The following is a 26121-nucleotide window of genomic DNA, read 5'->3' as shown; positions in this document are numbered from 1 at the left end:
CAAAATGAAGATCTCTCCTTTGGCTCTGTTGAACTGTGCATTGTTTGCCCTCACCATCCAGGTAAGTCTAATAATGAATTTTGCCTTCGATGAGTATATTTTAATTGAGGAATTTTGAAAATACCGGGTATGAGGAAAGCACTTTTCTACATGCAGCTCACCTGTCTGAAGGGACAAGCTCTATGCTGCCTACTCCGTACAGCATTGTAAAAAGTAATAGATTACTGCACAGTACCTTCAGATGAGTTAGGCTAGCTACAGTATTCTTACTGAAATCTTGAAAAAGTAAACATTCATGGCATACACAAGATATTTCATGAAAAATTTAAACGACAATATTAATGTCATGGGCGGTGTGCGGTGTTATCGACATGACTGCCTATGACATACATACCGTTAGCCATGGGTTTTCATGACATATCCTCTATTAACCTGGCTTTTAGCTTGTCTAGAGTATCCCAAGAATTCAGACTGAACAGCCTTCCTTGTTCCATTCCAATGATGTGACAATATGTCTTTGATGACTACAGAGAGAGTGTGGGTGTGGGTGGCAGAGGTCATGGTTACATAGTTGAAATGGATTAAGAAGACTTCTGATGATTTTTAGGATGCTCAGGAGAAGCTGAATGCAAGCTCAATGCCTGCTAAAGGTAGATTTAAAGAACAGATAATCAATTGCTATTGGAGCAACTGAACCCAAAACACACTCAGTGTTTTCTACTGCTGGACTAAATATTGAATATTCAAACTTTGTTTAAATGTAATGTATAATGCGAAGAAGACAAATGCCTATTTGTATAGGTAATGTAAAATACAATACAAAGTTGAGCCACACTGACTTTCACTCAGAAATCAACAGAATATCATCTTTAACCTTTGGTTCATATTTAGATTTAGTTAAAAAAAAAAAAAAAAATTACACACACAGACGTGTTTAAGCCACAAAGGAAGCTTTTGTTATACACACTTTTAGTCAGTTTGCATTAGACTGTGAGGTTGTACATTATGTATGTTTGAATGAGGATGCACATTTTGAATTGCCTAAAAGAATATAGTCATGATGCCCGAACTACATTTGTTGAACACAGAGCTTGTAATTCTCCTTCAGCGGTTTCATTTAGATTTAAAAAATACTTTCTTCTCCATATATTTTACTTGTTATATAAACAGAATACTAAACAGAATGTTTATTCCACTAATGAGAATAGCCAAAAGCAACCCACTTGCCCCCTTCAGGGGCTCGTCAGTTATTGAACCTTACTCGTTGATGGAATATCTACAGTACTCCATGAATGTTCAGGGATCATCCTCTATATACAGGCAGATACAAAGAAAGAAAGAAAAAATGGAATGGCATCAAACTAAATATATTTTAATTGATATCTGTTTACAATAGGTCACAGCAAGTGAAACAAGTAAGTATTCTTTTTTTCTATAAAAATAATAAATTCACAACTGCTCAAACCTTTAGCTGGCTTCAAGCTTTCTGATTTAAATAAAATGTAGATTCTGTTTTTATATGTTTTTTGAAAAAAAAAGCACATATTCGTTTCCTGTTTGCTACTTTTTGCTAATTTACATAATACAAGTGTAGTAGATTTTTTTAAATGTACTTTTTTGAGGGCCAATTCTAATGATCTTAAAATTGGCAGATCTTAATGCTGTCGCTCATTAAGTCTATATGGGTGATTCCTTGACCCATTTATTACATTACTCCATAAATTAAAAATACAATAAAATGAAATCAGGTTCATAAATTTTAGTGCAGCGATAGTAAGATCACATACTCCACAACCTTCATTCATCTGCAATCTGCCTTGCCAGGAGACGAATAAATAAGGATTTGATTTTGGAAAGTGCCATAACACCATCCAACATTTTCTGACACACCGCTGCTGTGCTGTACTAATGCTGCAGTATTTTGGATGAAGAAACTTTGCTGCAGTACTATAGAATGTCCCTAATAATGAGGCAGTATTTTGCATTGTAGTGCAATGAGTGAATGCAAGTGTAATGCTTTATTAAGTGACATTAATGTCAACAGATGGCGATGCTGAGCACTGCTTTGAAATTCTCTGCACTGATTGGAGCTAACAATGTATTATGGCAATGGTTCAAAGTGTATTAAGTACTAATAATGAGTGTTGAATATATATATTTTAGGGCTGGGGACTGAAAAGATATTGTGTGGTTAATACAGCATGTTGATGTGTACAGGGGTTGTCCATGGTACATTTTAATAGAACCTAAAATCAAACAGGTAAAAAATAAATACATTTGTATAATTGTTGTTAATATATATTATAACACTGTTGCATTTTCCAGACTTATCAATCATGGCCTATTATGCAGAGCTAGTGCTTGATGTAGAGGTAGCTGACAGCATTTCATCCAACATACTATCTGCAAATTCCCCTATTATCCTGACCGATGCTGCAAATAATGTCCTAGTAACCAACATTAGCATCACTACAGGTAGGTTTCAGATATATAAATTATATATTATATAGCTTACTATTAATTGTATTTATTGACAAATACTGTAGCTACAATTTTTGTAATGTTTCTTAATCTGTCAGCTTCCATTTTGCTTGCAGACATATGTTGTTATTTCATGTGTATTTGGTTCCTATTGAGAAATCATGTGAGGCTCTGCCTTTCCAGCTCTCTCGGTTATCTCAGAGTAGAAAGGTCATCATGTCACTTTTCTTAAGAACCAGGAACCAAGGATGTCTTGATTGGTTTCCAAAAATTGGACTCCATTTTAACCATTTGTCATTTTAGGACCCAGATATGGTACGCTAAATCTCGAGCTATAAGATAATATCTGATATTGTCTAATTTATAATAATAATAATAATAATAATAATAATAATAATAATAATAATAATAATAACAATAATAATAATTACACTACATTTCAGACTTAGTCCCATAATATTGGTCCAATAAGGCACCTGTAGTTAAAAAGTAAAATTTCACAGGGTAAAAAGTTATTGACAAAATATTGGGTTATAATGGCACTGGCAGATCTGAGTGGGGTAGGCCTTTTTCATTAGCATGTTTTTGTTTATTTATATATGCAGGCTGAACTGGTGTAATATTGTTCTTATGTTACAGCTCAAATTGGTCACTATGGTAGCAATACTGTATATGTAAGCTATACCAAAGTAATTACTTTTAGGATCACTGTGAAAAATGATTTACTTTGCAATCCTGATATAGTAGTGATGTACTTTGCAGTTAGTGATATTTGTAGACTTCGGAATTTGTATTCATATTTTGTTGTAAAACCCTCTAACATGAAAACCACTACATAAAATGGCACATGGTGCTACTGTTGTTGTTTAAGAATTTTCTTGAATGATTTAAACCTTGTTTATAAACCGGCTGTCTCTCAAATAGGCTTTCCGCCTGCCAGATGAAATAGAGTAAATAAATACAAATGTAATTATTTTCTAGCAGCATATGGAATACATTGTTTTCCTACATCAAAATGAAATTGGTATAATTGCTTAATTAAACAGCAACAGTAAAAAATATATATATACAGTATAAAAAATAAATATGCAGGCGCTACTAGTGTGTTTGTTTTCTTTTTAAAAAAAAAAAATAGTCTTGAGTTAAATATGACTTCTTGTAGAGCTTGTCCCACAGCAACAACAGCAGAAATGGTAATGGGAAAGATAATGAGAATTGCTTTAATTTTCTTAATTTAGTTTCATCATTAGAGCAGAACATTTACATTCTCTGTAATTGCACTATTTTATAGATTGCAGTATCATTGACCAAGCAGCAGAATGTAGGTGCCAACAAAACTATACTTGGAGTGGCTTTGTATGCACATTGTACCCTCAATGTTGTCTGAACAAAACATTCTGCAAATTGAATGTATCAGATAACATACCCATGTGTCTACCTAAGAAAAGGGGTAAGTTATTTCCCATTGAATATAATGTGTCATTGTTTTTCATCCTCATATGCACACTACCATCTGTTTGACAAATAAAAAAAAATGTTGTTTATTTTTTAACTTGATCTTTAAAAGCTAAACTTTTCTATTATTTTTCTAATGATCTTTTCCTTGCACTTATTTGTTAAAATGGTGTTCAGTGATCCATAAAGGGCTGCTTTCACATACTCTGAGTAGTACTGATTATGGTCTGCCAACAAACATTGGTCTGCTTCTGCCTGGTGTACTACTGGGCAAAGAAACCTTGGTCTGTCATTTCTATTAAATATAAATCCGAATTAAAATGATAACTGTTCTAATTTAAAACAGAGCTTGCAAATATATTAGGAAATTATAAAAATAAAATCAAATATATTACACAAATAAATACAAGGGATGAAATAAATGCAAGAATACAAGGCATACTAAGTTAATTTTTGTGTATGTGATTTTATAATTTTACAGTAACTGTGCGGGGAACGCTCTTTATACCTTATCCATTTACAGAAGATCTTAATAACATTAACAGTGTTGCCTACATAACCCTTGAAAAAAAGGTTGGAGACCAGGTATGTATAATACACCTTTATAACACAATGTACTTGCTATTATAGGTTATGTTTACAATGACTTTTGGAATCCAGAGCACAACATTTCTATTGTAAACATAGCCAGTGTCAAAGTACATTCTCACGCATTTCACAAGAGCTATCCCTGAAAATAATCTAAAAATATTTATATCTGTTTATACATTTATAGCATTTATAAATACAAATTTCAAATATGTTAGTCAAGATACTGTATACTCACCTCCAGACTGTTACTGATAAAAACATTACAAAAGAAAGCATAGGTCTCTGTGTAGCTCAGTCTCTTAAACCTTTATTTGTTGTCTCTAATCTCTTAGCTTTGAATCCCGCTGTTAGAAAGTATTTAATACAAAAGCAGTTCTAACATTATTGTAGTTATAGCCTAATCGCATTGGTTTAGAGTTAAGAATCTCTTATCAGACAAATGTTCATACTACAGTGAAGTTTAACAGTACGTAGTTAAAAAGTAGTGCTTGGATTTGATTGGCAGCACTTTAGCACAGCACAAATCTTTTCTGTGCTACGAGGGAATCTTAAGGGAAACATTTAACAAATAATTGCATTTAACCATCCTTGGAAACAAAATGTAAGTAGACAAAAAGTCAGTACAGGTACTTCAGTTGGCCATGAAAAGGTAAGACCAGAAAGTTTTTTTTTTTTTTTTTAGCATCATTCTAATAGAAACTTGGTTGTATTTCTGGAAGGAGAATCCGCTCACTATTCAATACGTCATCTCCCACACCCACTTCCTGTCTGCGGCACTAGCCTACATGATACCGTTCGTATATGCGCTAGCCGGCCAGCACTGCGGGTAGCTGTCGAGCACCCAGGGACAAGTTCTTCAGCCAAATTAATCATCGCCATTAATTTGTCTGTTCAATTGCAATTCAAATCACTCACATTGCGGATTCTCCGTCCTGATTCTCCGTCTTTTTAAAGCAATGTGTGTTTCATTCATACAGCTAAAAAAAAGTTTTGCATCAGTTAATTTTGCTTCATAAAGTTGAATGAAACCTGCTGAATAATGTTATGTTAACATATTGAATTACATACCGCTTTGTCATTTTCCAAATGTGACATTTCAAAATTTAACATGAAATACTGTACTACTATTATGGCTTCCGGTAGACTTTTGCGATATCATTTTGTAGTTTCTTTGATTACATAACGTTAAGTAACTAAATTATGTTCATATAGTTAAAAAATGGTCTCAATCCTAAAATTCTAGGTGATGCAAAACTTTTGGTGGTAACTGTAGTACAGTTCTTATGTGTGACACCCAAAATATTAGCATAATCCCTCCTTAATTACCATAAAATGACACCCACTGAGGCAACATTTAAGTTTGTTGTAAAGCCATGTTGTGGCATAAAAAGGACAGGGTCAAATGGATTTTTTTCTTGGAACAATAGTGCTACAATCATTGTGTGCTGCTTCTAATTGTTGTTGTAAACACAGCCATTCTAATGCAAGGTGTAATAGAATATCATTCAAGAGTTTAAAATATGTATTACTCTCTTGCCCATGTGTCATTCATGTTATTCAGTTTCCAATATGGCTGTGCAGAGAACCCATTGTTCGAACTCATAGTCAGAAAACAATACTCGTATAAATACTTGTACTCTGTAAATTACTGTTAAGCAAGACTATTTATTATCACATTATATGGGATGTCAATGATGGGGCAGTGATTAATTATTATTATTTGTTTATTTAGCAGACGCCTTTATCCAAGGCGACTTACAGAGACTAATGTACACAGTTGAAGTGGAGATCACTTAGACCAGGTTGCAGATCTGCAAGATGTATTTATTTCTTATGATTTGCTAGTTATTTTGTGGTTTATTGTGATATAGGTAGTTGTGTACAGTAAAGTATGAGATAATCAATCAGTGGATACAACACATCTACAAGGCATACCATTTATTATTTGAGTGTTATTTGGGGATTTTAGGTATTTCAAGGGGTGTCCGCTGGGGCTGTAAGGATAGAGCACAGGAACGAGCCGAAACGAGCTGTTAGTAAGACAGTATTGACCGGAGGACGCTCGGCCAAGGATAGCGTGACGAGCCCGAAGCTTGGAATTAGATGCGGGCTTAGAGAGGCCCAGGCTTGAAATGAGGATAAAAAAGAGATCCCGACCGATGAGCTGTCCTTTGCGCGAGGACAGAGCTTGGTTGAAGGTCACATTCCTGAGGATCTGAAAACATATGCTTGGCGGTGGCACCTCTCGGGGCGATTGGAATAGCATCCCACAGGGAACCTGCAACAGAGAGAGATAGGTTAGTCTGGGACTTGGGCACTGAGAGCGTAAAGCGAGCCACGTCCCCAGCGAAGGAAGGACAGCGCCTAGCGTGGTGAGGTAGAATAGTTGCATGAGCTACACAAGGATAGTGTGGCCGGGGGTCCCCTCTGACTCTCTCGGTGGGAACCCCCCTCGTGCGAGGACAAGGCAGCGTGGCTGACCTGAGGTCGGGGGAGTGGATCCACACTTTCCCCTCCTAAAGGTTGGACCCCTGGTTACCTGCAGAGACCCTCACCGTGAGACAAACAATACAGTCGTGCCAGTTCATAACATAAAAGAAACAGCTGGGAAAGACGGGAAAGGGACATACAAGACAAACTGGAGAGGTTAAAATAGTGTTAATGTTAATGTGGTTACCTGCTGCTCAGTGGAGAGGGAAAAAACCCTTCCTAGAAGGGGAAAACCTCTGGTGGCCCTGGCGGTCAGGTAGCCCCCACTCCGGGCATGCTAACTAGTCTTTGAAGGGCTATTGCTATGTTGGTAGGGGATGAACGGATGTATGAATTAGCTGCAGCAGAGGACCAGTGCCCCATGTTTTTGATTAGATGGAGATTAATGTTAGCTTTGGCTGCAGAAGTAGTTGGCCTGAGACGCACTGAATAAATGGACCGCTAAGGGTTAATGTTTGTAGTATTTGAAAGGATATGTGTACATATGACTAGATTGCTGAGGAAGTCAAGCGGAAATGGCTGAGTATTGGAGGAAAGCTGGAGTTGGAAGCTCTGGAGGAGGGCAGTTGCAGATTAAACGGTTAACTAAAGCAACTTTTGCCTGCTGCAACAGTGAGCAGATCTGAAGAGGGTGCTGTGAGATCTGCTGTAGTGAGGAGCGATTAAGAGTAGAGGGCGGGATCTGCTGAGCAGTGCAGAGCTCTGAGTAAGTAAACGATGGAGTGCTGTCAGTAGCGTGCAGTGGCCCAGCTGTAGAAAGCAGAGATCTGCTGAAGCAGTTAAATGCACTAGTGGATGGTGGACTGCCATCGGTAGTGTGCAGTGGCCTGCTGTAGAGCGCAGAGATCTGCTGAATATGGATATTGGTCTTTGAGTGTTAACCCTTTGGTCCATTTATTCAGCATCTGTCAGGCGTGTCGGGTCCAATTTATTTTCACACAAGCTGTTTATTTTCACACACGCTGTTTAAAAGTAATTTTATTCACAGTAAAACAGGTTTAAAAGGCACTGCATATCAACAGGACACTCAGTACTGCATCTCCAGCCCCGCCCCACTCCTTGTTCGCTGTATTTATCACATATCTCTTCATAGTCGTGCATACTGATAAATCATCTCCCGATCACTCGTTTTGTCACCAAACTCCTCATTAATACGATCCAAGTCATTATTTTGTTACTATAACATCTCAAAAAGCTTGGCAAATGTCTGCGATATTCTTTGAGTGCTGGATGCGGAAGCAGCTATCTTGTTTGTTTATGTCCGTGTTATCTCTGTGGTGAAGGGACTATGCGTATTGCTCAGATCTGCCTCCTTTTTTTTCAGTTTCTCTCAGTTTCTAACAGCCTCACTCGGCTATTGAAAGCTTTTCTCTGTTTTTTCCGGATAAAAAATGACTAGGGACCTGTGCTTGACGTCTTTTTGATGATGTCGGTGGGGGAAATGCATATATATATATATATATATATATATATATATATATATATATATATATATATATATATATAACTGCAGTGTACAATATTAAAGGCATATGAAACTTTTTTTTAAATGTACACAACATTTTTTTAAAGATATATATTTATGAATGCATGTGTTCCTTCTTGCTTCTAACAATAATTTTTGTTGTCATTTTTTTATATAAACAAAAAAATCAATTGAAGAAAAGGCGCTTTTGTTGATTTTATAATGTTCACAAATTCACAAATATACATGTCACTTTTTTGTGTTTCAGTTGAAGACATATTTCAGTGATTTAAATGAATTTGACTGTGTGAAAATCCTTCAATTCAGGTAAAAAATACATATATATATATATATATATATATATATATATATATATATATATATATATTATATAAACTGCAGTGAAGGCATATGAGAGAAAAGGTTTTTTTTAACGTACATAACATTTTTTTTAAAGATATATATTTATGAATGCATGTGTTCCTTCTTGCTTCTAACAATAATTTTTGTTGTCATTTTTTTTATATGAACCAAAAAATCAATTGAAGAAAAAGCACTTTTGTTGATTTTATAATGTTCACGAATGCAGCTTTCACCAATAAGATGCTTCAAGACAGAATGGATAAAATTTCTTTTATATTGAAGGGCAATATGACAGTCCGCACAACAGGTAAACATTCCTTTTTAAAGTTTTATGTTGGTGTTTTCTTTTTATCTACAAATCACCAGCATGTGATTTTTTTTTTATTTGACTTATTTACCCATACGCCTGTGATGTCTCCAGTCATATGTGGTTTTCACAATCACGACGCCTTAAAGTTCTAGCCAAAATGGCAGATATTTATTACTGCCATAGCCTTATCTTTTCGCTATTGATTCACCCCATTGCCACTGTACTTTATGCATCCATGCATCCCTTCCTGCGATGTCATTGGGCTTAAGGTTATCGTCATTGTATCATTGGCGTCACAGTCGCGGCCTGTTTCATTAATTAAAACCCTCCTTTTCCAAGTGCAAATTAACTCCTGATAAATTATGACAATTAACCCGGATTTGCTTTTAAAATCCCACGCAAACAAAAGAAATAGTCGCAAGAAGCACTGCTCGTTAAGATATTAACATTATTTCGTAAATCAACATTATGTCGGAAATCACATTGACGATTTTTTGATAACGAAATAGGCATAATGACCGCTTGAAAATGCTAAAATCAGTGCTACATACCGATTTCTTGATTAACACTGGAGTTATCATTTATGACCTTTTGAAAATCCTGCCCAATATGTTTAAAAATATAACACTTGTGAAGTCAAGAAATAAGAATGAAGATGAATATTATAAATAAAACTACTGAACATAACAAATACATCATTAATGTCTTTACCATGTAACCCTTGAATTAGGAATTGCTGAAATGGCCATTTATGAAGGAAATGGAAAGACTGTTCCATCTGGAATTCCGGTTGTAATGACTTGTACTACAGATAACAATACTGTGAAACCAAAATGGTTCTTGAGTCAAAAAGGCGTACAAGCAGAAATTGTATCAGGAACAGGAGTGAAAGTTGGTTCTTTAGGACCAGTTTACAATGTTACCATTTACAAAACCAGTGAAGACTGGGGAGGTATGTATACATTTGTATTACTCTTGAATGCAAAATACCTCGCTATGGAAGAGACAAGCCAAGTGATAATATTCTCTTAGAGTGAGTACATTTATTTGGTCACTTCTGCAATTACTGTGAAAAAATTAACAAAAAAAACAGCTGAGCTAGGAAAACTACGACCATGGGTCAAAGAGGGTGATGTGGAGTACTGTATCCTAGATGCCTGTAATTGGTACAGTTTATGCCCTCCCTTAGTTTCGAGGAGGTGTTCTGTCATAAAGAATGCAGCATATTCACAGGGACACACAACACTTCAATAACAGATGGCCTCATTCAATTCAAAGTGACTTTATAATCACCCAGTGTAGCATTTAAAATATGCCCAGGGAAAGGAATATGTATGTTCATTTTAAAAATTATCATTTTGTTGTGATATTCCAATTTAAATTGTATTCTTATTGCCATTTATTGTGTCAAAAGATGACCGCTGTACATATGTCCTGTCATCAGGTTAAAGTAGAATTTGAGAAATAAACAAATGATTCACATTCGAATTTGACAATTTATAAAAAGATAATTCATAAATGGGTCTCCGTGATCAATTACAGCTTCTTCCACACAAGTGAATACAGGCCATGTGTGCCAGCTTTGAGGGGCAGAGAGTTTGCAGAGTTCAAAGGTCATTGTCACATGATTTGAATAGAATAATAAAGAAGGACGATTCTCTGGGCAAGTTAAAATTGAAGTAAAGAAAAATGATTACAACAATATTGGAGAAACAGAACTCAGACCATTCAGAATAATTACAAATTACCATAAAATAGACAACTGGGCATGCATACTAGTAGATTAAACACTACAGATCCTGAAAAAAAGTTAGGGACATGTAAAAATCAATTAGAATGGCATTTGAAGCCACTGCTGGAGAAAAGAAGAATACAAAGACAGATCAAAAGCGCATGTATCCTAATTATTATTATTTATTTATTTATTTATTTATTTATTTCTTTCTTTCTTAGCCAACGCCCTTATCCAGGGTGACTTACAATTGTTACAAGATAATATGAGTATGTACTCATTCTTCACCAGCAGTTCAGTATCTATCAGCAAACCTGTATTGTAATGATTTGGGGGTTGCCCAAATGTAACAGAAACAGAGATCTGTAGTTATTATTAGAAAAAAATGGAGGTATTGTTAAAAGTTATTATATGTTTTCCTAGGTATCTACACCTGTGAGTTTTCACAAGGTTCAATAACTCACACAGGAGTCAAATCCCTTCAAGTAGCCCTCTTACCAGATTATATTGATGGTGTTGCAAACCCACAATTCCCTGACTGTAGGAAGAATGGACTAATTCAAGTAAATTTAACCTGCAGTATCAAAAAGAGCAATGAGACCTATACAGTGAAATGGAATGATGTAATTTCAAATCTGAGAGTCACTGAAGGTAAGACTCTCTTCATTAAATCCAAGTTTCCTTGCTTATTGCTTTCAATGTATCTGAGCATAACATAACTCTACAGTACCTGTGTGTATGTTATATGAAATCCCATTGTCTGCAGTATGAAGCTTGTGTTTTAAATGGTCAGATTTACTGTCGTACAGTTTTTTGGATTCATCAAATAATTGCAACTTTTTCATCAACCAATTCATCTTTTAATTCATATTCTTAATATTTTTACTCCAAAGTGTAAATTACTTACTCCTTTAAACCTTTTTCAATCAAAGTTTACATTTGTAAAGTTTAACAAAGAATACATTTAGAATGCTATGAAAAACCTACAATTTCACTGGACTTTCAGAGCGAAAAGGTTATATATATATATATATATATATATATATATATATATATATATATATATATATATATATATATATACAGTGACGTGAAAAAGTATTTGTCTGATTTTCTGCATTTTTGCATATTTTTGACACTGAATGTTATCATCTCTTCAATCCAAACCTAATATTAGATAAAAGGGACCCTGAGTGAACAAGTAACACAACAATTTGATACATATTTAATTTATTTATTAAAGAAAGTTATGCAATACCCAATGCCCCCATGTGAAAAAGTAATCACCCCCTTAGACTCAATAACTGGTTATGCCACCTTTAGCAGCAATAACGGCAACCAAACGCTTCCTGTAGTTATTGATTAGTCTCTCGCAGCACCGTGGAGGAATTTTGGCCCACTTCTCCATGCAGAACTGCTTCAACTCAGTGACATTTGTGGGTTTTCGAGCATGAACTGCTCGTTTCAGGTCCTGCCACAACATCTCAATGGGGTCTGGACTTTGACTAGGCCATTCCAAAACTTTCTTGTTCTTCAACCATTCTGATGTAGACTTGCTTGTGTGTTTCGGATCATTGTCTTGCTGCATGACCCAGGTGTGCTTCAGCTTCAGCTCACAGACGGATGGCCTGACATTCTCGTGTAGAATTCTCTGATACAGAGCAGAATTCATGGTTCCTTCCATGATGGCAAGGCGTCCAGGTCCTGATGCAGCAAAGCATCCCCAAACCATGACACTACCACCACCATGCTTGACCGTTGGTATGAGGTTCTTACTGTGGAATGCAGTGTTTGGTTTTCGCCAGACATAACGGGGCCCATGTTGGCCAAAAAGTTCCACTTTTGACTCATCTGTCTATAGAACATTGCTCCAGAACTCTTGAGGACCATCCAGGTGTTTTTTGGCAAACTTGAGACGAGCATTGTTCTTCTTAGTGAGCAATGGTTTCCGCCTTGCTACTCTGCCATGAATCCCATTTTTGCCCAGTGTCTTTCTGATGGTGGAGTCATGAACACTGACCTTAGCCGAGGCAAGAGAGGCCTGCAGATCCCTGGATGTTGTTCTGGGGTTCTTTGTGACTTCCTGGACGATTTTACGTCTTGCTCTTGGAGAGATTTTGGCAGGGTGGCCACTGCTGGGAAGATTCACTACTGTCCCAAACTTTCTCCATTTGGACAATATGGCTCTGACTGTGGTTCGGTGGAGCCCCAGAACCTTAGAAATGGCTTTGTAACCCTTTCCAGACTGATAGGCATCAACAACTTTTTTCCAGAGGTCTTCAGGAATTTCTTTTGTTCGTGGCATGATGTGCCTCTAGAACCTGTGTGCTGACAACTTCACTCCGATGGTAAGGGCCAAAGTTAGTCAGATTTATATTGGGCAGGGCTGGCCCAAATCAGGCCTGGTTGTTAACCAAAGAACCAAAGTACTCAAACAGCTGACCCTAATTATCCCTTTAATTGGGTTGAGTTAACTAGGGGAGGCAATAACTTTTTCACATCTGAAGATTGCATGTTTGATTACCTTGCACACCAAACAAATGAAAGAAGCACCAAACTTTGGTGTCATTTTTTCTCTCTGACTCCCTCTTTATACTACTACAACCCACAAAAAAATCTGACCAAATACAATGTGAAAAATGTGCAAAAATGCAGAAAATCAGATGGGGCAAATACTTTTTCATGGCACTGTGTATATATATATATATATATATATATATATATATATATATATATATATATATATATATATATACACACACCAGTTGTAGTCAAAAGTTTACATACCCCAATGGAAATTTACAATTTCTAGAAATTTCTCAAAAACAGAATTTTATGAAAAATCTTTTGTAGCACAGGTGCTAGAAATTTCAATATGATAATGCAGAACCTAATTCCAGAAAAGTCTAGACAATGTTGGATTGTAGGTGAACATTCTTAGAGAGTGTAAAAGGGTTAGGCATAGGATGATTGCTGTCATTACCAATAAGTCAATATGGGAAAAAGTAAAGAGCTATCTGAAGACCTTAGGCAGAAAATTACTTATTGTCATAAAGCTGGAGAAGGATACAAGATTTACAAGCATTTGAGTATCACAATTTCAAAAATGTTTCTATTATCAAGAAGTACAAGACTCATAGTACTGTCACAACGCTCTCTTGGTCTGGAAGAAAGAAGGTTGTTTCACCAAGAACAAGTAGAAGAATTGTGAGGAACAAGCTGAGATTGACTGCCAAAGATATTCAAAGTGAATTGGCTGCAAGTGGGACTGGGGTTTCCATTTCAACCATAGGTCGAGTATTGCATGGTGAAGGTCTCAATGGTCGCAGGCCAAGGAAAAAGCCACTCTTAGGACAGCGTCACAAGGACAAATCGCTTAAAGTTTAAATGATGGATATGAGTTCTAGTCAAAGGTTTTGTGGAGTGATGAAACAGAAATCAAGCTATTTGGTCACGCTGATAGTCATTATGTTTGGAGAAAGTTTGGTGAGGCGTACAAAGAAAAGAACACCATACCTACTGTCAAGCATGGAGGTGGTAATATCCTTCTATGGGGCTGTTTTTCCTCTAATTGCACAGGAAATTTAGTTCCAATACATGGTAAAATGGATTCCATAGCATACCAAAAGATATTGGTCAATCATCTGAAACACTCCGCTATAAAACTTGGTTTAAAGCGCAACTGGACGTTCCAACACAACAACTATCCAAAGCACACATCCAAATCTACTTCAGAATAGTTAAGGAAGAATAACATCAAGGTTCTAGAATGGCCTAGTCAAAGTCCCGATCTAAATAGACATCTATTTCTTGTAGCTTTTTTTCCTCATCCACAAAAGCAAAACTTTTGCTACAAAAGATTTTTCCTATACTTTAAAATGTGCATTAACTACAAATACAGGTACTGTACATGCAGTTACTCTGTAGTTACCATTTACTAATATTTACTACTACTTTCAGTAGCATGCAACTCCATATATTAACAGCATTTATTCAACTGTGTGGTTCTTATTGGCTAGACATTCTTGAGGGGGTTGATTAATCTCTGATGGACTATCTCATCAAACAAACCTAATTTTGAACTCTCAAACCAGAACTCTTAAAACTCTGTTTCAGCATTTTGGCCCCAGGCACCACCGATTCCTGGTTTTCTGAATTCCATAATCTTAAATCTATCATAATTTTACTTTTTACTTATAATTAATAATAATTTCTTTCTTAGCAGACGCCCTTATCCAGGGCGACTTACAAGATATCACATTATTTTTACATACAATTACCCATTTATACAGTTGGGTTTTTACTGGAGCAATCTAGGTAAAGTACCTTGCTCAAGGGTACAGCAGCAGTGTCCCCACCGGGGATTGAACCCATGACCCTCCGGTCAAGAGTCCAGAGCCCTAACCACTACTCCACACTGCTGCCCAATTTACTGCAGCATGTACTGTTAGAACCGTCCCACATCCTTGGATCCTTGTAGATGAGTTGTCAGAACAACGCTGAAATTGATAGTCTGGCTGAATGAATTACAATCACCTCGTGCATGTAGTAACATAACATAATAAAACATAAGGCTAGTGGAGCAGTGCAAACTCAATTACTGTCTTCTTCAGATTACTTCAACAGCTGCATAGCTGCTTCTGAGTGTGTGTTGGGTGTGTGTATCTCCTGGTCCTGGGGTTCATTTTAATTTGTAAAAAAAAAAAACATGTTAGTATTATTATTATTTTTTTTTTAATAGACGTAAATTAGCAACTTGATTTTTAATATGTATTACATTAGCCAAGTACTGTATTGAGGAATAATGTGGTAGTTATAGCAGAGGTTTGTGTTTGGGTAAGATTGGGGGGAAAATTAATGTCACTTAAGGAAATACACACTCAGTTGAAAACATACAATATCAAATATAACATGTGAAGCAATTAGTGTAAATAGGTGTAAATTTAGATGTAAATAACTGCCTATCCTGAAAAACCTAGAGGAATGTGGAGATAATGTCAAGATCAATGTCCTTTTACTGTTTTTTTATGTTATTGTGTAACTAAGTCTATTTTATCTTTTCAGAAGTCTATACATTTTCAAAAACAGTAAATTGTGCAACTGATCCTGATAGGGATATTACTATAAGTTGTTCATTTGAGAACGTTTTGGGGCAGGTGAAAACGCAATACATAAACATTTCACTTATAAAAGGTAAGTTTTCCTCTGAACATAGCTACTGTACTCATTTTAATTTAAGGAGTTGATTAAAATTGTTTCACTGAAGCTAACAGGGATAGTTAGTTTCCTAAAATGACTCAAGCAATGTTTTTAAAAAAGTAATTTTTAAGCACTAAGGTCCAATGCAGCGATGATTCCAGTTAGATAATTGACTGCGGCTACAGGTATCCTAGCTGGAATTACCACAGCGGAAGATATTCATTCTATAATAAATGAAAAATATGATTTTAATTTGTAATTTATAATGAATTTGTTATATTTATGTGATTTGTACTCAGTCGCATAAGGGAAACTGCAACCTCTGTGTACACAGGACATACACTTCCATTGTGTAGGTGTCACAGTAAAAGTCAGAATATTGGCAGATCTTAAGATTTACTGGTAAATGTCGACATTTACCAAGCAAAACGGTAAATGTCTGAAATAAACATGATAATGCTTTATTTCAGACATTTACCGGAAAATCTCAAGAATAACCAAGACCCCATTCACACTTGCAATTTCTCAAATATGAACGCAAAGCAGACTTAGGGCCGTCTTTTCATATCACATGACGAATGTGGTTAAGTAGCTCATTAGACGCTCCTATACTCCCACGCACACGAAAGGTAAATAGAGCCACCCCTGCGCGCAAAATGCTCGCATACTCGCGCGCAAAAATATATAAAGTGCATTCATAATTAAGCTTAATGTGTCACAATTACCTTTTCTTCCTGTTATTTAGTAACTAAGCGATAAATATAAAAACTGCAGGATTGTGGATTTCAATAATGATCAGTAATGCTGGTGACTTGGCATATTCAGCTACCATTGTTTATTTTGCATGCAACGATGTACATAGCTGCAGAAGTGTGTGTCTTTACATTACAATGCCGATCATTTCTTTAGCGACTTGCTTTTACACACACACATAAAATACTGTTCTCATCCACAAATATTAAGATCGTTGATGCACCATAACATTAAGTCAAAATACAATTATATATATATATATATATATATATATATATATATATATATATATATATATATATATATATATATATATATCCTAAAATTGCTACTGGGCTGCATTGAACAAATATATATGAATAAGAAACATCTGCTACCAATCAAGGATTACTGTATATCCCAGTAGCAGTCCATTCTGAATGCAGGCTATCGTTTCATAAAAGTATAAATATATATTTATAGTGTTACATTATTTCCGTATAGACCTTTTATCTGACAAACAGTAATAATAGTAATGAATAATAATCATACCAATAATGTGTCATTTAGCAAGCCAAATCAGAGTATCAACAAGCATTCAAACACCTTTGGCTTTTACATTTGGGTTATTATACTTAATTATATATATATATATATATATATATATATATATATATATATATATATATATACAGTGGCTCTCAAAAGTATTCACCCCCCTTAGACTTATATATATATATATATATATATATATATATATATATATATGTGAAAAATGTATATGACTTAAATTAGTTTGCCCATTAATATGTGTGCAGGCACATATTTTATGAATATATTTTTAATAAATATGTATTTAAAAATAATGCCAGCCCTGGGCACAAGCCATTTATTTTGAACACAAATAGCACGGAAATAAATCGTAACGTAAGGGGAAGCAAACTTGGAGTCGAAAAATGAAAATAACATGTTTTATTTGTATTGTTTTTTCTGTACCCTAACCTTTCCTGCTATCTCTATCCATCTATCTCTCCAAACACACCTTTCTCTCTCTCACTCTTGTCTTTCCCAATCATTTCCACGTACCCCCTGCGACACAATTCCCCTACACACACACCATGCATCCCTTGCACCCACGCCCACACACACCATCAACCCCTGCACGACCCACACAACCATGCAACCCCTGCACGCACACACAACCACACTATTTACACTACCCTGACCCACTACAGCAGGGGTGTGCAATTCCGGTCCTGGAGGGCCGGTGTCCCTCCTGGCTTTTGTTCCAACTGTGTTCTAAATTACTTAATTAGACCAATAATTGGTAATAATTGGTCCAATTAAGTAATTTAGGGCAAGGTTGGAACAAAAGCCAGGAGGGACACCGGCCCTCCAGGACTGGAATTGTGCACCCCTGCACTACAGTATTTACAGGTCTTGAACTTTAAAAGCGGGGCTAAGAGTTACAGTTACCCACATTCAAATCATGTTTGGCTGAAAGGGCTTTCAACAAAACTGAATCTAGTATTCATAAAAATGACACGAACACCATTTTAGCTATGTGTGGCTACATGTGAAACGGTTCAGCAGCAATGTACAGTAACTTAAGTCTGTGAACTGAAACTGTTTGCGTAGCACAAATATTCCTCAATAATAAGTCAGTTGCTTATTACAGGTCTCCTGCTACCATGACTTTGCTTAAAGCCATTTAAACAGGCTTTCAGAGTTTTTTTTTTTTTTTTTTTTTTTTAATTTGTAAACTTTAAAATGTTGAAAAGTTTTACTGTTAAGCTTCCTTACCGATAAGTATAAGATTAGTTTATTTTTGCTTATTTGACGCTGCACGTATATTTTAGCTCACTAGAAAACAAGGATGGTAACCTCGATAAAGTCGTTTATTGATTTATTTACCTGGTTCCAATCTCTTTAAGAAATGTAACACATAATGATATCAATGTCAGAGAGAAAAGAAAGGATAACAAGAAGTACATCTCTAGTAAAACCAGGTTCATTTCTAACATCTTACAAAGTCATTGTAAATACTTTTGTTAAAGTAATGCACTAGTTCATAGTACCATTTTTACTGTGAAGAAGAATAACTGCTATTATATCATTTTTTTGTAAATGTCACCATATAGAACCCTATATATGTGAATGCGTAACACTCAAACTATGAAAGAATTATATTAATATCATACTAGCTATGCTGATTCCATTACTTCTGTAATTTATTTTCTCTGAAACAGTGATGTCATGAACTGAAAATAAATCCCAGCAGTAAGGTATTCAGTATTCAAATCCCATCGCTTCCATCAGACATGATTAAAAACATAAATACCACAACATACATATTCATCTGAAAATGTTACACTCTGAGAACTGTGTGACAACAACCTTTCAATATTGAAATATCACAAACATTGATTTGATGTTGTTTCCATCAAAATTCCAGATGATAATGTTTGTCCAAAAGAGGGAGACTGGCCATTAAGCCAAAAAGGTAAAGTGTCAATCCTGGCTTGTTTACCTACTGAGGTGGGGACACGAACACGGAAGTGTGGAGAAAGTGGATGGGAAGGACCAGTGGCAGACTGTATCAACAAAAAACTATATGAAGTACTTCAAAGTGCACAGGTACATTTCAACAAAGCTTTTTTTTGCCTGTACTGGCTATCTATTTAACAAACCTGTGTTAGCTTTTGTCTTGGCAGTACAATACTTAAAAAACACCATTTTAAACTTTACTGTTTTTCTGGGATAGGTTTTATAGATGTAGAAAGTTTTTCTCATGTTGAGGTCATGCCAAATCATTGTTGCAAGCAAGGAGTAGAGGCTTTTGTACATATTCAGAGCAGGTCAGATGTCTTGTTTATCCCTTTTTTAGTATATTTACTGGTATGTACCACAGGTTAATATTTCTGGTGCTGGTACTGTCCCAGAAATCATTTTAAAACATTGTGCATTTAAAATAATTCAATTTGCAAAAAAGAATATAAAAACACATAAATGTCTTTTTATTTTATTTTTTAAATGAAAGGGATATCATAGTAAATATGGTATAAAAAGTCCTGTGTGGTGTGTATTGTGCAAGGCTAGTAACTTAATGGTCAGAAATATTTCTTTTTTGTTATATTCAAATTACAAAAGAACATACTTTACAGTTTCTTATCCTGGCGTGTTACATTCTGTACAGTATGCCTCCCATCATCTTTCTGGACTTTGCGAGTTATATATGCCAAGTGACAAGACAGTGCTTTAATGTAATTGATCTTTTTGCTGAACTGAAATGCTATATAATAACAAGCAATACTTTGAATGTACTGATTGTATAAATAGTTATCTTTATTATTCTTCATAACATTGATGTTTTTAGTGTTCCTATTGATTGGAGGTGATTTCCAATACAGACAAAACTTTGTGGTTGAATAAAACAATGTCAGAACACAGAAAACAAAGGCAGCTCAAGAGCCTTATTCTGGCCATTATGCACGTTACATCAAATATAGTAACTGTATTAATTTAATATATTTCACTGAAGGATAAAAAAAAACTGTCCATTGTTTGTTTGTTTGTTTAACGTAAACTATCAGATTGACATTACAGTTTACTAAAATATTATTTAAAAAATTACAAAATGTTGTATGTGCATCTATACACATACATTGAGTTTACTTTTGTTTCTTAAACATCCTTTAATTAATGAATAAATACCTCTACATTGGTGCTTTTCTTCAAACTCCCATTTAGTTAATATTAGCCACATAATGGTAACTAATTGCTTAAAAATATATAAATATTCAGTATGTCTCACTGAATGATCATATATATGTTTGTCCTTATTTCAGAAACTGGAAAAAGGTCTTGGAAACCCAGAAGAAACTGTCGGTGATTTGTTAAGTGACCTTGCAAACACTGAAAATACTGATATACCAATTTCAGCTGCAGCTCTTCATGCATCATTGGACATTCTGACACTAATAAGTTCTGCTGCAAAGAATGCAAAGACCAAACTTTCAGCAAATGTTTTGAAAGTAAGTCTTTCCTTTTTTCTGAAGCCTATAAATAGAGGCATAATAATTTCAACGACAAAGGTTTTGACTAGAATTCTTTTTCAGTGTCTTCAATGTTGAAATGAGTTCAGATTCACATACTTATGTGGACTCCAGCCCTTAATTGATAAAGTGTGAATGTTCTCTTAATGGTCCCATTAAGAGGAATGTGTGTGTGTGTGCTAATTACCCGAATGGGACATTCCCATTTCAGAGGCGTGAATGCTGTTAGTTGGAAAGCAAAGGTATGCTAACAGGATCATTTTTCTTAACCAAAAGTAAAATATTATGAACTATGACAAAAGCGACATCTGTCGTGGCTGTAGTATTATTGCAGAAAGGCATGTGAATATTTCAGCTCTATAAAAGTGTTATCATTTTTTTTATCAAAGTGCATACACTGTGTAGGGAGGGCTTAGGTCAGCAGGGGAATCCACGGTTCACCGCCCACCAGTGACTCCTGTGGCCGATAGGGCGCCTTTGGTTCTGCAGTGGAGCCATCAGATCTGTGTTGTCCTCCGGCACTATCGGTCTGGTGGCTTCGCTGTGGATCCGCAGTGCGAAAAATGACGGATTGGCAGGAGCACGTTTCGGAGGACACGTGTTCGCCAGGGGGTTGCAGCGGTGAACCTGGATACAAATGACAATTGGGCATTCCAAATTGGGGAGAAAACCAGGGTAAAAAACCATTGCCGACAACTAACTTTTTTATTTTCATGTTGCATGTATAAATAACTAGTTCATTTTGAATTAATACAAATCATCTATTTGTTGGTATAGAGCATGTTTTTCAATGACTAACTATAATTTTCTTACCTCATGCAGAGCTTTGTTGGTATAGTAGACAGACTCATCGACCCTTCTGTCACACCTATATGGAAAGAATCTACTTTTAAAGCTTCTGACTTCCTTGAGTCTATCGAAGACTTTGCAAAGCAGATATATACAAACAATGGATCATATACTTTAACATTAAAAAATGTTGTGTTGAAAGGAGCTTCTATACCAGAAGATAATAAAGCAGAAATCAGCTCTCCACAGGCATCTGTCAAAATGAACGTTAACAAAAACTCCACGAACGCCACAATTTCTACCTTAACATTTCTTTCGTTAAATTCAATTTTACCCAGCAATACAATGGAAGGCTTCAGTGTTCACAGCGCAATTCAATCCATCATATTAGTAGATGCAAAAACAGAAAATGTAGTAATTACATTTCAATTGGAAAATGAAACAAGTTCAAAGTATCCAATGATGTGTGTTTACTGGGATTTCAAAACAAATGATGGAAATGGAGGATGGTCCAGTCAAGGCTGCAAATGGGAGAAACAAGATTCTAACTCAACCACCTCATCTTGTGTTTGTGACCACTTGACATCTTTTTCTGTGCTAATGTCAAAATTTCCTATCAGTTTACCTTGGCTTGATGAAATTGGTTATGTTGGAGTGGGTGTGTCCATTTGTTCCCTCATGCTCTGTCTCGTAATTGAATTTTTAGTATGGAATTCAGTAGTTAAGTCAAACATCTCCCATTTTCGACACACAGCCCTGGTTAACATTTCTCTGTCTTTGCTTATTGCAGACTGCTGCTTTTTGTCTGCTTCTTTCCAAGGTGGCAAAGGCGGTAAACTCTGTTTACCTCTAGCAATGGCCATGCATGTTTCTTTCTTAGCGATGTTCTTTTGGATGCTCTGTCAAAGCATAATGCTCCTTCACCAAATGATTTTCCTCTTCCAACAACTGAGAAAGAAAATGTACCTATCTTTTTCATTTGCTCTTGGTTACTTAGGCCCAATATTCATTGTGATTGGAACATACATGGGAAATCCCGATAAATACTATAGGAAAGATTCCTGCTGGCTAATGTATGAAGGGGGGGGGAAGGGATCCATTTTTGCTTTTGTTCTACCTGTTGGAATCATTGTTATCATCAATACGTTTACTTTGGTTGTGGTCATTTCAAAGCTGTTGAGACCTTCCGTATCAGAGGGAGGTAAAGCAGAAGACATGGAGACTGTGAAAAGCATATTGAAAGCAGTTATTATCCTGACCCCAGTATTTGGATTAACATGGGCCCTGGGATTCCTTACTATGATATTTGACCTACCTGAGACGTTTGGAGCTAAAGCAGTTCACTACTTATTTTCTATATTTAACTCATTACAGGTATGCACAAATTATTTAATATGTTGATTCTTTTTTGCATTTTTAAAATGAATAAACGTGTAACTACTTGTTGAGCCTATGCTAAACTAACAACTATACTAACATATTTGTATTATTATTATTATTTAAAGGGCCTGTTTATTTTGATAACTGGGTGCTTTACAGAGAAAAAGGTGTGTATGAGCAGTATTTTAATTTTCATATTCAATTCAATCGGTGGATTTCTGAGTAAGATACACGGAAGGGGGGAGATTTGTGTTACTATGGCCCCTTCCCCAAGTTACAAGGGTACGTTTTCCTTAATTGGTCCCACTGAAAGAAATGGTCTTCATACAGTTGAATTGGACACTTATTATTTAAAAATGTTAAATACTGTTTGGTCAGCTAGGCAGATAGAGAAATGTAAGTTGCAGGGAAGGTAAATAGCTAACATAAATGTGAAAAGATAAACAAATTATAAACAGTTGTAAATAAAGATGGGTGAAAGGTAGATGAAGAAAAGTATGATCCTTATACTTTTCATATATAGAAAATGGACCCTTCTTATATATTTAAAATATATGGGATATATTTAAAAATAAATATATGGATTACAGACTAAAATATATTTGAAATATATCCAATGTATTTTAAATATATAAAAAAAGGGGCCAATTTCTATATATGAAAAATATAAGGATCAAACTTTTCTACTATATATTAAAAATAAGGGCTGATATGCTTCCTGCCCTCACATCACCCAAGAGATGTCGTTTCAGATACACTTCTGCTGGAATAGTTAGTAAGCATGGCAAATAATAATGATCTAAGGAAAAACAGCAGCTATCAATACAGAACACACATAATATGATATTAACTTAACTAAATATTTGGAGTTACTTTGTTCTATTTTCTGCTTTCCTTCGCTTTACTGTACTGCCAATCAAAACTTTGTATGAAACCACAGTAAGATATATTAGCACCACTTCTCCATAAAGTGTATGAGATACCAGCTAACAGGAACTGAAATACATTTGTGGTCCCCTGTAGTACCATCTGCTGTAGTTTTTGATACCTTCTTGCTATTCATGGTGCCTTGAAAATGGAATTGCCAATATATGACTAGGTGGTTAACCACTGTTACTAGCTTTTTGTTCTGAAATAACAGGTCACTGTATAATATTCTCTTTTATGTCTGAGCATAGGTGCGAGATGCCCTCTTGAAACATGTGAACTCTGTGGTGAGTGGATCTTTTTTTGAACTGCTTCTTAATTCTAGCATGACCTTTTAACAGTTTTTAAACTGATACATTATTTTATAACATATTTTCTTTCTTTCAACATTTCAGTATGCGCCATCGTCCAAGAGTGAAACCTCAAATTCTATAAAGAAGTAAAGAAAGTAATGACGACAGGTTTGTCGCTTTTCTGTTACTTGCATATCATTTGAACACTAAAGATTTTCATAGACCCACGCTATACTTTTTGTAAACACATATTCCACACTCCCGTTAGGAATGTGTGTTTGTACTTCACATGATAGATTCCTGCCACAGCACTAGTACAATTAGTATATCAAATGTAAACAGTTATACTCCAATATTAGATTAAATTCTTTTAAAGAATTAATTGTGTCTTTTAATATCCTGCTACTTACCAGTACAGTTCTGTGATTGCCAAAAGAACTAACCTATACATTCATACCTTACGCTATCATGTTTTTAAAAAAAGGTTTTAAAGTGCAGGGGTGGTTTACGTTGGGTCCTAATAATACTAAGGATAATTAATATTATTATTGTTTGTTTGTTTTTTTTTCTAGATTGAAAATTGGAAGAACCTGAAATGCAATATCGGGCCCTCTCTACAAGGATATTTAAATAAGTCATCTTTGTATAAATAAAATAAAGGTTGATATGAATGGAACTGTTGTAGACTGTTGTTAAAAAAGCAAACAGCAGCCTAGAATGGTGATGTATACTGCAAATGTGCTGTAGTTATTGTTGCTACCTTGTTTACAAACTAATCTTTTTTTATGCATTAGAAAATCATCCGTCCTGGCATTTGTAAACAAAAAAAAAATCACCCTTACTTGTTTCAATTGCTTTTCAGTTCTAACTCATTAGTAATTACCGCAGCCTCAGTTTCAATTTGTGTACAAACACATACATCAAAATATACAAATTCAAACAGCTCTTGTAAAAAATACTCCGGGTTGCATAACTCCAACAAATTTGAACAGAAGGGGTTTTGTGTCTCCTTAAGGAAATGTATAGTCAACAAAACTGGCCTGTATTTTCCACAATGGAGATATTTGAATTGGGTACTTTTCCAGCGTTGGAAAACCAAGCTGTGTGTGTTTTACTGTCTACAAATGGGAAAGCAAGAATAGCAGAACAATTATGAGAAATGATTTTTTTCTTTTGTTTTTACATAGACCCTTATGATAAATGTAGGATTTTAAAATTTTAAAATAAGTTATTATTACGTTTAAATATTGCCTTAATGTTAAAAAATAAATACAAAATTAAATGAACAACAAAAGTGGTTCTGAAATATATAATAGACAAACTTATTTTTGAACCAAATTTAAATTGGAAGTAAACTACTAATAATTAGTGTAAGATGAGAAATATACATACTTTTAGAGTTATGTTTTACCTTTGATTTCTTTCAATAGTAATGTCAAAGAGAACACTCCCTCCTCCTCGCCCTCACCTGGAGCTACGAAATGTGGGGCACCACCTTGAGATTTACCATGGCATCTTACCCAAGAAGGGGGGGAGGGATTTGGGAACATCCCCTCTATACTAGAACGATGGGGTGTGGGGGGGGGGATCTGTTGCCAGCCCTGTAGATACTAGGTGGGGGATTTACTTGGGGAATAAGATAATATCTGTAAGGATTCGATAACTGTTGTAACAGTCATTATTTAATCTCCGGCACTATTCCCCCAGGTCGGGATTCTGAGCAGTTCTAGATGGTGTTGCTCCAGTAATTCATTATCATTCTGAGCAGTTCTAGATGGTGTTGCTCCAGTAATTCATTATCATTCTGAGCAGTTCTAGATGGTGTTGCTCCAGTAATTCATTATCATTCTGAGCAGTTC

At 35.4% G+C, this 26121-nt stretch overlaps 1 protein-coding gene across 1 annotated transcript; it reads left to right on the top strand.

The window, feature by feature from the left end:
• adgrf3a (adhesion G protein-coupled receptor F3a) lies at nt 1–25807 on the top strand. The gene is made up of 17 exons (XM_059023647.1): nt 1–61; nt 1397–1415; nt 2326–2475; nt 3773–3931; nt 4418–4521; nt 8751–8809; nt 9031–9152; nt 9886–10107; nt 11311–11538; nt 15952–16080; nt 19274–19455; nt 20667–20852; nt 21696–23036; nt 23168–23209; nt 24221–24256; nt 24365–24430; nt 24835–25807. Exons 1-16 carry the CDS (start codon nt 5–7, stop codon nt 24410–24412), a joined length of 3084 nt encoding a protein of 1027 aa, XP_058879630.1. The 5' UTR covers nt 1–4; the 3' UTR covers nt 24413–24430; nt 24835–25807.
• Nucleotides 25808–26121: the final 314 nt, after the last annotated feature.

The sequence above is a fragment of the Acipenser ruthenus genome, chromosome 5, assembly GCF_902713425.1.
Source record: "Acipenser ruthenus chromosome 5, fAciRut3.2 maternal haplotype, whole genome shotgun sequence".
Taxonomy (NCBI): domain Eukaryota; kingdom Metazoa; phylum Chordata; class Actinopteri; order Acipenseriformes; family Acipenseridae; genus Acipenser; species Acipenser ruthenus.
The sequence above is the reverse complement of the archived record's forward strand: the minus strand, read 5'-3'. Positions and strand labels throughout refer to the sequence as shown.

Coding starts and splice junctions, on each gene's coding strand:
- adgrf3a (XM_059023647.1), top strand. CDS start 5: ATGAAGATCTCTCCTTTGGCTCTGTTGAACTGTGCATTGTTTGCCCTC. Junction 2,476..3,772: donor CAACATTAGCATCACTACAG/GTAGGTTTCAGA, acceptor ACTATTTTATAG/ATTGCAGTATCATTGACCAA. Junction 10,108..11,310: donor AACCAGTGAAGACTGGGGAG/GTATGTATACAT, acceptor ATGTTTTCCTAG/GTATCTACACCTGTGAGTTT.